General features: G+C 34.1%; 2 protein-coding genes across 4 annotated transcripts; both read left to right on the top strand.

The window, feature by feature from the left end:
- The first annotated feature begins 658 nt into the window (after positions 1 to 658).
- On the top strand, positions 659 to 2,526 carry LOC145049552 (uncharacterized). The gene is made up of 3 exons (XM_078997938.1): positions 659 to 1,701; positions 1,774 to 2,154; positions 2,235 to 2,526. The coding sequence occupies exons 1-3, from the start codon at positions 659 to 661 to the stop codon at positions 2,524 to 2,526; spliced, it is 1,716 nt and encodes a 571-aa protein (XP_078854064.1).
- Positions 2,527 to 9,785: 7,259 nt separating this feature from the next.
- Positions 9,786 to 13,242, top strand: LOC145052562 (S-adenosyl-L-methionine-dependent methyltransferases superfamily protein). 3 transcript variants are annotated; one of them, XM_079000394.1, is made up of 8 exons: positions 9,788 to 10,961; positions 11,051 to 11,200; positions 11,294 to 11,564; positions 11,647 to 11,739; positions 11,824 to 11,998; positions 12,097 to 12,339; positions 12,417 to 12,673; positions 12,807 to 12,943. In XM_079000394.1, exons 1-7 carry the CDS (start codon positions 10,182 to 10,184, stop codon positions 12,622 to 12,624), a joined length of 1,920 nt encoding a protein of 639 aa, XP_078856520.1. In that variant the 5' UTR covers positions 9,788 to 10,181; the 3' UTR covers positions 12,625 to 12,673; positions 12,807 to 12,943. The 3 variants fall into 3 exon arrangements, with proteins under 3 accessions (XP_078856521.1, XP_078856520.1, XP_078856519.1); XM_079000393.1 differs by having other exon boundaries at positions 9,790 to 10,961; positions 12,417 to 12,611; positions 12,807 to 13,242; XM_079000395.1 differs by lacking the exon at positions 12,807 to 12,943 and having other exon boundaries at positions 9,786 to 10,961; positions 12,425 to 12,578.
- Positions 13,243 to 14,693: the final 1,451 nt, after the last annotated feature.

Genomic DNA, 14,693 nt, shown 5'->3' on the forward strand with positions numbered 1-14,693 from the left:
AAAATAGGTACGTTTGACAATTTATTTCATGATTGCATCTTCTTCTCTATTCTTGTTAGAAAATCTAGCCTCATTTTTTTAAGAAATATTTGCTGGTTGCTTGATCATTCAGAAACGAAAATGTAGCCTCATTTTTTTAAGAAATATTTGTTGATTGTTAGAAAATCTTTGACCCTGTTCTTGTTTTAAATTTCTCAGCATATAGCAACTCATATTTTATAGTTGTTTAATAAAACCCTCATAATTGATATAAAAGAAAATTTTGACCCCTCACAGTCATTTTCCACTTTGCCGTCTTTATACTTTTTGTGCTAAAAACATGAGTAATATGTTTCTGTTTTGTATTATTGTTAGTTTATTATCCCTAATTATTATTAACTAGTTATTCAATTATTAATGTTTTGTATCATAAATGCATAATGTATATTTGCAATTTCCTACTAAATTACATATAACGTCACTTTGCATCATGAATTTAATATCTTCGTTAATAAATTAGTTTCTCAAGTCATAAAACTTCCAGGGGGTTTTAAATTCTTAATGTCATAAGTAGATATTGGTTTGTTTAATATTTTGGTCCATGTCCCTTTACCAATATTCCTATTGTATGTAACTATATGTAATTCTAATTTTCTAATATTTTCTAACTTATACAGCTATGACAGAAAATAATTCCGGATCGACACCTGCAACTACCTTCACACAACCAACAACAAGTAGAATAAGAAAAAATGCTTCTAGGTCTAGAACAGATCCTGGTTGGCTGCATGGTAAAGATTTGGGTAATCGAAAGGTGCAGTGTACATTTTGTGATTCTATAAGCACCGGTGGGATATTTAGATTCAAGCATCACTTAGCTCGCACACGTAATAATGTCTTAGCTTGTGAAAAGGTTCCTGAAAATATTAGGGTACAATTCGCTCGTTTGTTGGAAGACAGTGATACAACAACAAAGAAAAAGAGAGGCGTATTTTCAATCGATGAAGATGACGAGGCCTATGAGAGGAATGTTAGAGGAAATAACTTGAAGAATTTTGTTTCAAAAAAAGGAAAAGTTCAAAAAACATTGAATACAATTTATAAGAAGGATGAACGGGAAAGAGTTTGCCAACAAATTGCAAGGTTTTTCTACACGAGTGTCATCCCCTTTAATTGTGTAAAAAACCCCGAGTTTCATAAAATGATTGATATGGTTGGTGAATCTGGAAGAGGCCTTAATCCTCCTTCTTACCATGAAATACGAGTTACATTGTTGAAAAAGGAAGTTGATTACACCAAGTCATTAGTGGAAGATAACAAAAGGGAGTGGAAAAAGACTGGTCGCACATTAATGAGTGATGGATGGAGTGATCGGAAAAACCGATCGATATGTAATTTTCTTGTAAACAGTCCTAGAGGGACCATCTTTTTAGCATCAATCGACACATCTAATATTATCAAGACAAAAGAACATGTATTTGCAATGTTAGATGACTTCGTTGAAAAAATAGGAGAGGAAAATATTGTTCAAGTAGTGACAGATAATGCTGCAAATTATAAGGCAGCTAGAGAAATGTTAATGAAAAAGAGGAAGAAACTTTTTTGGACACCATGTGCACCTCATTACATTGATCTAGTGTTGGTGGATTTTGAAAAAAAGATTGAAGAACATAAGGAAACCATCACAAAAGGAAGAAAAATAACAAGCTTCATCTATAATAGGTGATGATTGATTATTTATTTATTTTATATAGTGTTTCTTATATTTCTTATAACAAATTTCATTTATAACAGGTCACGATTGATTTCTATGCGGAAAGAATTTACAAAAGGGAAAGAACTCCTTAGACCTGCAGCAACAAGATTTGCCCCTACTTATCTTACACTTGGTCGTTTGTTTGAATTGAAAGGCGCTTTGATCTCGATGTTTGCTTCCAAAAAATGGTTGTCTACTAACTATGCAAGAATTGATGTTGGAAAGAATGTTGAGGATATAATTATGGATCATCAAGGATTTTGGCCATCAGTTGTGACGTGTCTAAAGGCCGCGAGTCCTCTAATGAAGGTTCTTCGTTTGGTTGATTCAGATTCTAAACGATCCATGGGTTTCATTTACCAAGACATGGTAAATGCAGAAAACAAAATTAAATCAAACTTTAAAAATGTCCAGACAAGGTATTTGATTTTTTTTTTGTCGATATTTTTAGTGTTTAATTTAGAACTATCTCATATTTCTTATTTGTATATATTTTTAGGTATGAACCCATCCATGAGATCATTAACGAAAGATGCTATAATCAACTTAATAAGGTGCTCGATGTGGCGGGTTATTTCTTGAATCCAATGATGCAATATAACTCTGACTTTGAGAATACAGGATGGATTAAAGGTGGATTATACATGTGCCTGGAAAGAATGTGTGGTGATGATGAGAACCTAGCAAAGACGATTGATTATCAATTTGATCAATTCACTAATGCAAGAGGGCTATTTGGTTTTAATGTAGCGAAATTAACAAGAAAAGAAAAAACTCCAGTTGATTGGTAGGATTCATACGGAGCAGACACACCCGAGTTGAGGAATTTTGCAATGAGAATTTTGAGTTTGACATGTTCCTCATCTGTTTGTGAGAGAAATTGGAGTGCTTTCGAGATGGTAATTTATAAGTAACAAGACTATTATTTTAACTTTAATTTTATTATATTGTCATGTAAATTTCCAGTTACATTTTTTTTGTTGTTTAGGTACATTCCAAGAGAAGAAATCGACTACATCAACAAAAGATGAACGATCGTGTGTATGTGATGTATAACTTGAAGCTAAATGAAAAAGAAGAAAATAAAGGAAAAGAACATGATCAAATGGGACTTGAAACATTAAATCTTGATGATGTTGTTTCTGATGATGAGTGGATTACTGAAGAGGAGTCTTCTAATCAATATGCAGATGAAGAGTGGATTAATCCTCTTGATGGTTCAAGTTCAAGTAGGCCGCAAGCGTCTGATGGTGGTGAAGATGTTGAATTTCTTGAAAGAGCTATAAGAGATCAATTACGTGAGTTATTTAGTTATCACATGATTTTATAAATGGATAATGATAGCTTTTAGGTCGATATATCATGTTTTTTTCCATTTCAGGTGCAGGGGGTGGAAGAGAATTAAGAGAAGATGTTTTGGATTTAGGAGATAGTGATATGGATGCACCATTTGTTACGCTAAACTAGAATTGCTAGTATTTTTGGGTTATGACTAATGATTTAAACGTTTTGTAACTTTTGAATGGTAAACTAGTTGATGGGGATGTATTATTTGTGTTTTAAACTTATTATTATGTCATTTTTTGGTAGGATCTTAAATCTTGATATCGATCTTACGATCCCGATCTTGCAAAGCCAAAACCGATCCTAAGTAGGATCCCGATCTTGACAACCTTGGCTACCACTCTAGCATAGATTGACCTCCCCTTTCGAGATGCTCTACGGGAGGAAGTGTAGGACCCCGATCTGTTGGGGAGAGGTCGTTCAGAGGGTCATGGAGAGTACCGAAGTAGTACTCAAGACTACTGAGAGGATCTAGCCGGTTCAAAGCAGGCTACAAACTGCTTAGAGTCAGCAGAAGAGCTATGCCGACAAGCGCCGTTCCGACTTGGAATTTCAGGTAGGCGACATGGTTCTCCTAAAGGTGCCACCTTGGAAAGGTGTCATCCGGTTCAGGAAGCAGGGCAAGCTGGGCCCCAGGTACATCAGTCCTTTCAGGGTTATAGCATGGGTGGGCAAGGTGGCATGTTGATTGGATCTTCCAGCATATCCCATCCAGATCCATAACACTTTTCATGTTTCCCAGTTGTGGAAGTGCTTAGTGGATGATTCAACGACTGTGTCTTTAGAGGATATTCAGGTTGATAACAGCCTAAACTATATCGAGAGACCTGTAGCTATTTTGGATAAGAAGACAAAAGAGCTGAGGAACAAGAGGGTTGAGCTGGTGAAGGTGCAGTGGCAGCACCGCAAGGGTTTAGAGTGGACTTAGGAGCCCGAGGAGGAGACGAGGGAGCACTACCCGTAGTAGTTTCCTGACGTAGCAGACTTCGAGGATGAAGTCTAAGACAAATGGGGGAGAATTGTAATGCTTGGTTCCTAGTACGCATTTAATTATAATTTATTCACTTTTTCTAGAGCTACTCGATGAGTTGGGCGCTCCAAACTCGTCGAGTAGAAACCAGAATGGACGCGGGATTTTAAGTCACCTAATTGACGAGTTGAGAGCTTTGACTCGGCGAGTAGATTTTCCGGAATGAAACCCTAATTTCGGGGGTTTGTACCCTATTTAATCATCTTAATCCCTACTTGTTGGCCTCATTTCCAGCCTCCAAGTCCCAAACCCTAATCCACGAACCCTAGTGCGTTGTGTGAGCATGTGAATTGTTTTGTGTGAAGATTGTGTGTTTTGAAGCTTGTTGAAGAAGGAGGAGCTTGGATATTCAGAAGGAAGCTAGTAGATCCAGAAACAACATCACATTCTCTTCATTTTCTGGTAATCAAGTTTCAACCTTGCTTAGTAGCTTGATAGATCTCCTTCTTTTCACTTTATGGGGTTTTTGGTCCAAGAAGTTTTGTACTTGAGAAAGGGACGTCCCAAGTGATTTACCTTTTAGATTTGGGGTCTAGAAGGGGTTTCATGGCATAAAGGTGCAAACTTAATGACCATGGAAGCCCCATGCAATCTTTAAGGTATGGCTTTGGCCTTTTAAGACCCAAAAGGCCATGCATGGAAGGAAAATATGAGACTTTACGTGTTCATTTGGTGTCTAGGACCTAGATCTCAGTTTTCATGCTTTGGTTTGGAGTATTATGGCTTTTGGACCAAGATCTATGTCCTAGAGAACTAGGGTTTGAGCTAAACCCTAATAACGGGTAAAGTTGGAAACTTTACCCTGTAAAAGGGTATTTCCAGTATGTAGATGAAGTATGGAGTTTGGATCTAAAGGATAGGAGCTTAATCCATTGAGATGGCTCAAACAGACAGAGGAACTCGGCGAGTCCATAGAGGGACTCGACGAGTTGAGTCGGTTTGTCCCAATCCTGTACAAGGTAGAACTCGACGATTCTGTGAAGGGACTCGACGACTTGGCTCGTGACAGCATGATTATGAGTAACAAGGGAACTCGGCAAGTCAGGGAGATAACTAGACGAGTTGAGTCAACTCGGATGGTTGACTTTGGCTTTGACTAAGCGTTGACTTTCACTTGGACCTTGACTTTGACCTAGGATGACCCGTGAAGGGGTCTTGATGTAAGGAATGGTATCTAAGAGGTTGTTTTGTATAGGGCATGAGTAGTGCCAGTTGCAGGAGTAGAGACATTCAGCTACTTCACTCGACATTTGAGGTGATTTTTCCTCCTAGGAACGGGTCTAAGGCACCAATGTTGGCCCGATATGTATGATAGTGTATGTCGGACTTCGGTCCGATGCCGGTGGGGGGGGGAGGGGCGATGTAGGTTTATATGTTTTTTCGGATTTCGATCCGATGCCGGGACAGTACCCGAAGAATGTTAGTATGCTTGATGTCTTTGTGATTCTTGCATGTGTATGTATTTGTATGTTCCCGGACTATGGTCCGATGCCGAGACGGTTCCCGAGGAATGTTTGTATGTTTCCAGATTTCAGTCTGATGTCGGATGGGGCCCGAGTAATGTTTATATGTCTATAATTAAGTTGTTACGCTTATGTTATGTGTATTATTAGTTATGCTCATATGTATGCCGAGCTTTGCTCGATGCTAGGTAGGGTCCGATGCCGGGAGGGGCCTGATGCCAGATGCAGTTAGATGTCCGGTGGGGATTGATGCCAGACAAGCCGATGTCGGGCTGTGCTCGCTGTAGCAGGGTGGGGCCCAATGTATGTTATATGTGTTTATGTGATTATGTGTATGGTATGTGGTAGTTTGAGGAGACTCACTAAGCTTCATGCTTATAGATTTCAGTTTTGGTTTCAGGTACTGTCGCTAGTAAGGGGAAGAGCTCGGGATAACTGCATGACACACACCACAGGGTTTTAGCCTGGGAGGATTCACTCTGATGTTTTGATATATGATTTTGATATATTAACAGATCTTATGATGTTTTTGAGATACACGATTTATGACTTTTATATGATGATTGATACTTATGGTTTTATTAATGAATTAAAATGAAAGTTTGGACCATATTTTTGGGATGTTTCAAGTTCCCCACGTCCTATGCGATAAATTCCGGATTTTTAGTTTTTAAGGTTTTATGATTAATTCCTTTAGGCTTCAGTCTTTGCTCTAGCTTTCCTTGAACTATAAAACCCCCAATCAAAGAGTGGAAAAAACATCATCGAAACTTGGATGTTACAGTTTAGAAATATCCAAAACATGAAAACATATAATAAACCAACTGGTAAACACACCCGCCAAATACCCAAATCAGGAATCAGGTGTTAAATTTCAAGTTAATTTTTAATATATATATATATATATATATATATATATATATATATATATATATATATATATATAATCTAGTGGCCCCCACTTACGCCCACCATTTCAAGAACACCCCTACCACTCACCCTTTTCCCACCACAAGTTCTAGCCATGGCCGTCATCTTTTATTCTACGGTGGCCAACATTTTTCCAATAAAACGAAAACCAAAAGTTAAAACTTACACTAAAACGAAGCCAAAAACTATTTCAAATAGCATAAAATCAAGAATCATGTAAAAATTCATATAGAACATCTGTAATATCTAGTAAGAGAATTAAGAATCATGACAAATATTCAAATAGTTAACATGTTAAAAACTCAATCCATAATTAAATTATAAATCCATATTGGATTCGAATACCTTGAGACAAGTATGCAAAAAAAACTCTAATTCCAAATCTAATGGTATGGAGACTCATCAGACCATAACTCACCATCTCATTTGGATTGTGTAGATATTTTCAGTTTCAGAGGCTTCAATTCCTTTTCAGGCGGTTTTAGACAATCGAAAGCCAGAACTTTTGGAGGCGGTGACAAAGTAGAGTTAACATTTTATAGATTTCTTGAGCAAGTAAGCAGACTCAGACAATCAAAAATTAGGACAGCGACATACATAATGAAGTATGAGCTCAATTTTCATGTTGAACTCTCTGTTGTCGAGCCTATTAAACTTTCCATCCACTTAATAGTGTCAAACTCCCCTACCGACCCATAGCCATACATTGCAACAAAATTGGCAAAGTAGCAACACTCATCGCACTTCCTTCAAACAGACTTAAAGACCTATATGCGAGAATCAAAGATTAGTGGTCGATGGTGGTTCAAAATGATTTTACATTTATAGTGACTAATGGTTGTTGTGTTGGAATCCCAAAAGAAAAGACGCGGAAAAGGTAATGTATGAGTTTAGAGTTAAAACAATAATGTATAATAAAGTTGGAAAATAATGGTAAATTAATAATTTCCTTAAAACTTTACACATTATGCTTGTTAGAGAGAGTTTTTTTATAACTTATTATTATTGACTTATTATAAATGAGTACTTATTTTCATTGGAGCGCATCATTTTTTGTTTATTTTTATTGACCACTCAATATATTTTGAGTGACCAATATAACTTAACCTTTTGTATATTTTACCCTCTTATCTTTTAATTATATGTTAATTCGCCCCTTCATTATATTTTAGTTTTCAATTTATTTATTTATTTACTAGTTAATTTGATTTGTCATTTTATTTAATTTATCTATCAAATATTTTGCAAATCTTACGAACTTTTATAGATATTTTAAAAATGTGTTTAACTTCAAACAAAAGATATTATCATCTTTGTGTTTAAAATTGACTAACTACATGGAAGGGGTTATATAGAACAATTTAAATAGATAATGATAGATTAATTGAATTTAAAGAAAAAACTAATAGAAGAAGTTAACTATTGGAGAGATCATTTATTTAAAATTAAAGTTAATAAAATGATGAGATGATAATATAACTTTAAGCTATAGCATAGCTCAACCATTAGAGATGCTTTTAGTAGTATTAAGTTTAAGGACCAGAATTACATCTAATCTTTATCATAAAGACTAGTTTTTCAAATTGAAACTTTATGGACCTTAGCTAAAAAAAAGGGAAATCTTCAGAAAAGTCCCAATATTTACAAAAAAGTTACACTTTAGTCCCAATATTTTTTTTTGAACAAAAAAGTCCTGAAAACCGACAAAAATTTGTAGTTGACCATTTTGACCGGTTGAAACCGGTACCAAATTAATTTGAGACTATTTTGTAAACTAACCCAAAATATTGGGACTTTTCTGTAAACAAAAAATATTATGACTTTTCTGTAAACAAAAATATTATGACTTTTCTATATATAAAACCATTATTATTATTATTATTATTATTATTATTATTATTATTATTATTATTATTATTATTATTAAAAATATAAATAAGAATACTATTTTATTTAACTTGTTATTATTAATATTGTTACTAATACATATAAATGCATTTAAATGAAAAAATAATATTAATGACATTGTTTAAGGGTGGAGGTGGAGGAGATGGTGATACTTTTTGCATTGAAATCATGAATGTTTGTTTGTATATTTTTACTTTGTATATGATCATTTCATATTTGTTATTATTGTTTTCAATTCAGAATAATAATACTTAACAATTTAAAAGAAGTTGCATATTTGTAAAATTGTTTATTAATAGTTTAAGGTAGAAGGATTTCTCACTTTGTATATAAAAATGTTTAAGGTAGAAGGATTACTTTTCAAATCCAACAGATCCACTACAAACATCTACATAGGTAGCCTATATCAAAATTCAAAAGTATTAATTACAGTATCTTGTTTAATAAAAAGTAAGATGACATGTTTTTTGGATTAATACTTTTGAGTTACTCCTATTACTTTTTATTAAACAAGATATTGTAATTAGTACTTTTGAATTTTGATATGGGTTACCTATATAGATGATTATAGTGGATTTGTTGGATTTGGAAAGTAATTCTTCTACCTTAAACAATTTTATATACAATGTGAGAAACCCTTCCACCTTAAACTATTTATAAACAATTTTACAAATATGCAACTTCTTTTAAATTGTTAAGTATTAATATTCTGAATTGAAAACAATAATAGCAAATGTGAAATGACCATATACAAAGTAAAAATATACAAACAGACATTCACGATTTCAATGCTAAAAACATCACCATCTCATCCACCTCCACCCTTAAACAATGTCATTAATATTATTTTTTTCATTTAAATGCATTTATATGTATTAGTAACAATATTAATAGTAACAAGTTCAAAAAATAGTATTCTTATTTATATTTTTAATAATAATAATAATAATAATAATAATAATGGTTTTGTTTGTAGAAAAGTCATAATATTTTTGTTTATAAAAAAGTCATAATATTTTTTGTTTACAGAAAAGTCCTAATATTCTGGGTTAGTTTACGAAATACTCCAAAATTAATTTGGTACCGGTTTTTTACCGGTCAAAAAGGATCAAACTGCAGATTTTTGCTCCAAAATTAATTTGGTACCGGTTTCAACCGGTCAAAAAGGATCAAACTGCAGATTTTTGCCGATTTTCAGGACTTTTTCGTTCAAAAAAAGAATCTTCAGACTAAAGTGTAACTTTTCCGTAAATATTTTCTGAAAATTTCAAAAAAAAAATACAAAGTAGGTACCATTTTTGCGGTTTTCGCAAGAACGAATGAATACGGTTTTCCCCCGTCCTATATTCGGAGTCAAGTACTCACTAACTCAAGTGATATTTACAGTGACCCGCATGTGAACACCGGAAGTCCGGAAGACATCCTTGTCGGGTAAGCATGACCAAACCCCTGTAATATACTTGTCGACTGTTTACCGGAAGTTAAATTCATGAGATTCTTTCGAATCTGTGATCGAACTTATATCGGAAGAAACAAGGTGCGAGGAGTAAGAACCACATGGATTTACTTACATCACTGTGTTTGACTGCAATTTTATAAAGGATTCAGTGGGTAACTAACTTCACTCGTTTCTTTAATCACTCTTGATCTGTACATCATTCTTCTTACAATTAACACTTCACTATCCATTAATGCCCACAACCTGTTTGTTCTTTTTCCCCTTCATTGAATTGACAATGGTAAGTAGCTTTTTTGGTTCCTTTTAAATCCGATGGGTTTCAAGAAGTTGGGTTTTCCAATAGCTCGATTTGGTCGACAATCGAAAAAGTCGTATGGGTTCTTCATAAAGTTCGCATCAGTAACAATCTTGGGGTTATGTTTCGTGTTTGTTTGGTATATATTTTCTTCTTCAGCTTCTTCTGTCACATATCAAAGAAGCACTTTTGGTGAAATCGCTGAACCCGTATCCGAAAGAGGGCAAATAAAAAATAGCAAATCTTCCATTCTAATCAAGAATGAACCCGATTTGAATTCAGGAAAAGTAGAGGAGAAGAAACGGATTAACGAATCATCAAGATTAGATCCCGTTGTACCCAAAAACCATAAGAAAGAAGAAAAAAGTGTCGAGATTGTTAAAGGGTCTAAGAAAGATGAAAAACAAGAAGATGAAAACGGATCTGAAGTTGCAGAGTCAGAATCAGAGAATGAAAACGAGAAAGAAGACGAAGTGGAAGAAGGGGAACAGGAACGTGATTTAGTGGTTGATGTGGATCAATTAGATGAAAGCGATGAAGTAAAAGCTGAACATGGAAAAAAGAAGAAGTTTAAAGGTCCATTATTCGATCCAAAAGCCGAATATAACTGGAAATTATGTAGTACAAGGAGTAAACATAACTACATTCCATGTATTGACATTGAAGTTGCTTCAAAACGAATTCAAATGTATAGACACCATGAAAGAAGTTGTCCCAAAAATCCCTTATTGTGTCTTGTTCCACTTCCACATGAAGGATATCAAACACCAGTTATCTGGCCAGAAAGTAAAGAGAAGGTATAATCAACAATTCAACATAAACTATTGCTATTACATTTTTCTGTTTTCATAATATGTAAAATCATTAATCAAGAATCATTACACAGATATGGTTGAAGAATGTTGCACATCCAAAACTAGCTCAATTTATTAAAACACAAAATTGGGTGGTGGAATCTGGTGATTATCTAACTTTCCCACAAAATCAATCTGAACTCACTGGTGGAATTGCTCATTATCTTGAATCTATTCAAGAAGTAAGTGTAACAAGATTATTTTAATGGTTTCTTGATTTTCCCTTTTCTTGGTTTTTTAAATTGTTATTGATTGATGATTTGAAATTTTAATAGACAGTACCAGATATTGAATGGGGGAAGAACATTCGCACAATATTGGACATTGGATGTATCGATTCAAGCTTTGGGGCATTTCTTTTTGAGAAAAATGCATTTACACTTACATTAGGGTTAAAAGATGACCTTGTGGATTTAGCTCAATTAGCCCTTGAACGTGGTTTTCCTGCCATTATTACCCCTTTTGGAACTCGAAGGCTTCCTTTTCCTAGTGGCACTTTTGATATTATACATTGTGGAGAATGTCAGATTCATTGGCAATCTAATGGTTTGTTTTTATTTTGTTTTTCAGTATACAATATTTCCTTTTTATCTTATTCATTTATTATTATTTTGAAAAAACTTGGTAGGTGGCAAGCTTCTTATGGAGATGAATAGAATCTTGAGACCTTCTGGATACTTGATTTTGTCTAGTAAACATGATAGTATTGAAGATGATGAAGGTTGAGTCTATTAATAAAAATCTCTTGTTTATGCTTTTTGCTTTCTTCTCATTGGATATGCTTGTTGTTTGACTGTTTGACCAGCTATGTCAAAGTTGACCGCATCAATTGGTTGGAACATCTTGGCTCATAAAACCGATGATGTCAGCGACATCGGTGTTAGAATATACCAAAAACCCGAATCAAATGAAATCTATTCATTAAGAAGAAAGAAAATTCCTCCTATGTGTAAAGACAATGAGAATGCAGATGCTACTTGGTAACCCTATTTTCTCTTTCATCAAATAAGTAATATTCAAGAAAATGACAACCCACATGGGAAAATTGAAAATTAAGGGCAAATCCGTAAAATGTCAGGTATGTTCCCATAAATTCATGCTTGCATCCAATTCCTTCTGCCATTGAAGAAAGAGGAACTGAATGGCCTGAAGAATGGCCCAAAAGGCTTCACACATTCCCTGATTGGATAAACAATAAAGAGAAGTTGGATTCCGACTCTCGACATTGGAAAGCAATTGTTGACAAGTCTTACATAACCGGAATGGGAATCAACTGGTCAACTATTCGGAATGTAATGGACATGCATTCTGTTTTCGGAAGGTATATAATTTGAAAATTGTAATTCTTGACATTCTCCGGGGGTGTAATTTGTAAATTTTCTGATTCAAATTTTGCAGTTTTGCAGCTGCTCTTGTGGAACATGATGTTTGGGTGATGAATGTGGTGCCTGTGTATGCATCTGATACACTTCCCATAATCTTTGAACGTGGACTTGTTGGAATCTATCATGATTGGTGTGAATCTTTTGCTACTTATCCAAGATCATATGACCTTTTACATGCTGATCATCTCTTCTCCAGGCTTAAAAACAGGTTCAAATTTTAATTTCCCAAAATGCCCTTAACTCTAAAACTTCAATCATGATATGAACAAGGTCAATTTTGTCATTCCCTTATAACTTTCTTTCAATATATTCATATCTATTACTCATGACATAACATGTTATAAGACCGATGTCAATCAGGGGCGATATTGGAATTTAAAAAAGTTGTATATGCATTTTGCAGGTGTAGGCAAACGGTAAGTATAGTTGTTGAGATGGATAGGATATTAAGACCTGGTGGTTGGGCAATTATACGTGACAAGGCACAAATATTAAAATCATTAGAGAAAATATATAAAAGTTTACATTGGGAGATACGAATGACATTTGTTCAAGAAAAAGAGGGGATTTTATGCGTTCAAAAGACCATGTGGAGACCTTGAAATATCAAAATTTGATATTTCAGATTCAGATGATTTGTTTGTAGATTATATATAATATAGCAACTTTACTTGTTTGTTGATTTTGAGCGGATTTGTGATTGTTGAGTCAAAATAGTGATAGGATGATAGTTTGGGGGTTGATTGTGGCGAGTGTAAATCTTTGAGGGGTGTTTTTTGGAATTTATATAATTGAATATTTGAATTTGAACGCCTCAAGGGCCAGGGGTGTTTATGAAATCTTGGTTATTTGTGAGGAACTATGTCTTGTTTTTTTGTTTTTTTTTATTGAAAAACTTGATACGGACAATTATATATGATTGTTGTTTTCTTGACTTAAAAAGGACATAATAATTGAACAATGTTCAATTGGAGATAATAATTGAACAATTGAAGAAAAAAAGAAAAAAAAAAAACACTTGGTTTAATTTTTATCTATGAAGACACTAATTGTTTACCTATTTTCTATTTCCTTTTTTTTATCCTACAATCCATCTTATGTTAGAACCTATGGATATTGTAAAATTTGTGTTTTTGCAATATAAGGGTAAAAATGATTATTTAGTTTCGTTCAACGATCTCTAAAAGAAAACAAACATTAATCTTGACAAATATCATTATCATTTTTTCCTTGACACCTCATTGATAAAGCATTTTACCCTCATCCAATCACTTATAGGAAATAGTCGCCTCTCACTCTCCTAAAATATACATCAATATATGTTGTACTGTACAATGATATGAAACATGAAAAAAGAGAGACACTGTGTATTCTTCTTCTGCGAGGAACCTCACTGCACCACCACACACCAAATGATGTGGGGTTCACCGTACCATAGCAGTGACACCTCACCTTGTCGGTGTGTGCTAGTACGGCAGTGCAACTCACATTTTCTTATCATTTTATCCATACATAACTTAAGGAAATATTTGTTGATGTAAGACATTATAATATAATTTGCTTTTTTATTTTAAAATACAATGAACAACGTTTAATAACATGTTTGAGTCATAAATACAACTCAATATTAGGGATGAAACTGGGTCCAAACCCGACCAGGAACAAGAAACTTAAAAACGAGATTTTGTGAAACCGGAAACCGAACCGATGTATAGGAACCAGTTCTGATTCAGTTCTCGGTAAAATGAGTCTAGAACCGAAAAACCCAAAAATGTTGTCAAAGTGAGTAGGATGGATTCGGATAAAGTGAGCCTTTAATTGAAAACCCGGGTAATGTGTAATTTGTGAAACTTTAAAAAAATTACATAACTCATTCGTTTGAAGTCATATTGACAAAATATATTTTCCAACATGTAGTTTATAGTTTATATTTCGATTTAATCTATAATTTCATCATTTTTTGGTTCTAAATTGAATAACTTACATTCCCTTGAAGTTAGAGTATCAAAACTGAAAGTTTTTTAGCTTTAATTTTTATGGGTTTGGTTCTTTTTACTTGTTTGACCCGAACCCACTATACACAATACTCGTTTTGGGCTTATATTAATACCAGATACCCAACCAATTTTAATTTATACCTGGGTCTAGTTCGGTTCCAGTTCCAGTTTCTGGCCATGTTTTCTGATTTGGAGCTCATTCCTACTTAAGTATAATCATCAATATAAGAAAAACTTAGCACTAATTGCCTACCTTATATAGTTAAGGGGTCATTATTGCTAATTACCCAAAG

Source organism: Lactuca serriola, chromosome 5, assembly GCF_051521515.1.
Source record: "Lactuca serriola cultivar US96UC23 chromosome 5, Lser_US96UC23_V15, whole genome shotgun sequence".
NCBI classification, from domain to species: Eukaryota; Viridiplantae; Streptophyta; class Magnoliopsida; order Asterales; family Asteraceae; genus Lactuca; species Lactuca serriola.

Bases quoted from the DNA above. Each gene is read 5' to 3' on its own strand.
- LOC145049552 (XM_078997938.1), top strand. From the start codon at position 659: ATGACAGAAAATAATTCCGGATCGACACCTGCAACTACCTTCACACAA. The intron at 1,702-1,773 runs GTGATGATTGAT...CATTTATAACAG, and splicing joins ACAAGCTTCATCTATAATAG to GTCACGATTGATTTCTATGC. The intron at 2,155-2,234 runs GTATTTGATTTT...ATATATTTTTAG, and splicing joins TTTAAAAATGTCCAGACAAG to GTATGAACCCATCCATGAGA.
- LOC145052562 (XM_079000393.1), top strand. From the start codon at position 10,182: ATGGGTTTCAAGAAGTTGGGTTTTCCAATAGCTCGATTTGGTCGACAA. The intron at 10,962-11,050 runs GTATAATCAACA...ATCATTACACAG, and splicing joins GGCCAGAAAGTAAAGAGAAG to ATATGGTTGAAGAATGTTGC. The intron at 11,740-11,823 runs GTTGAGTCTATT...CTGTTTGACCAG, and splicing joins TAGTATTGAAGATGATGAAG to CTATGTCAAAGTTGACCGCA.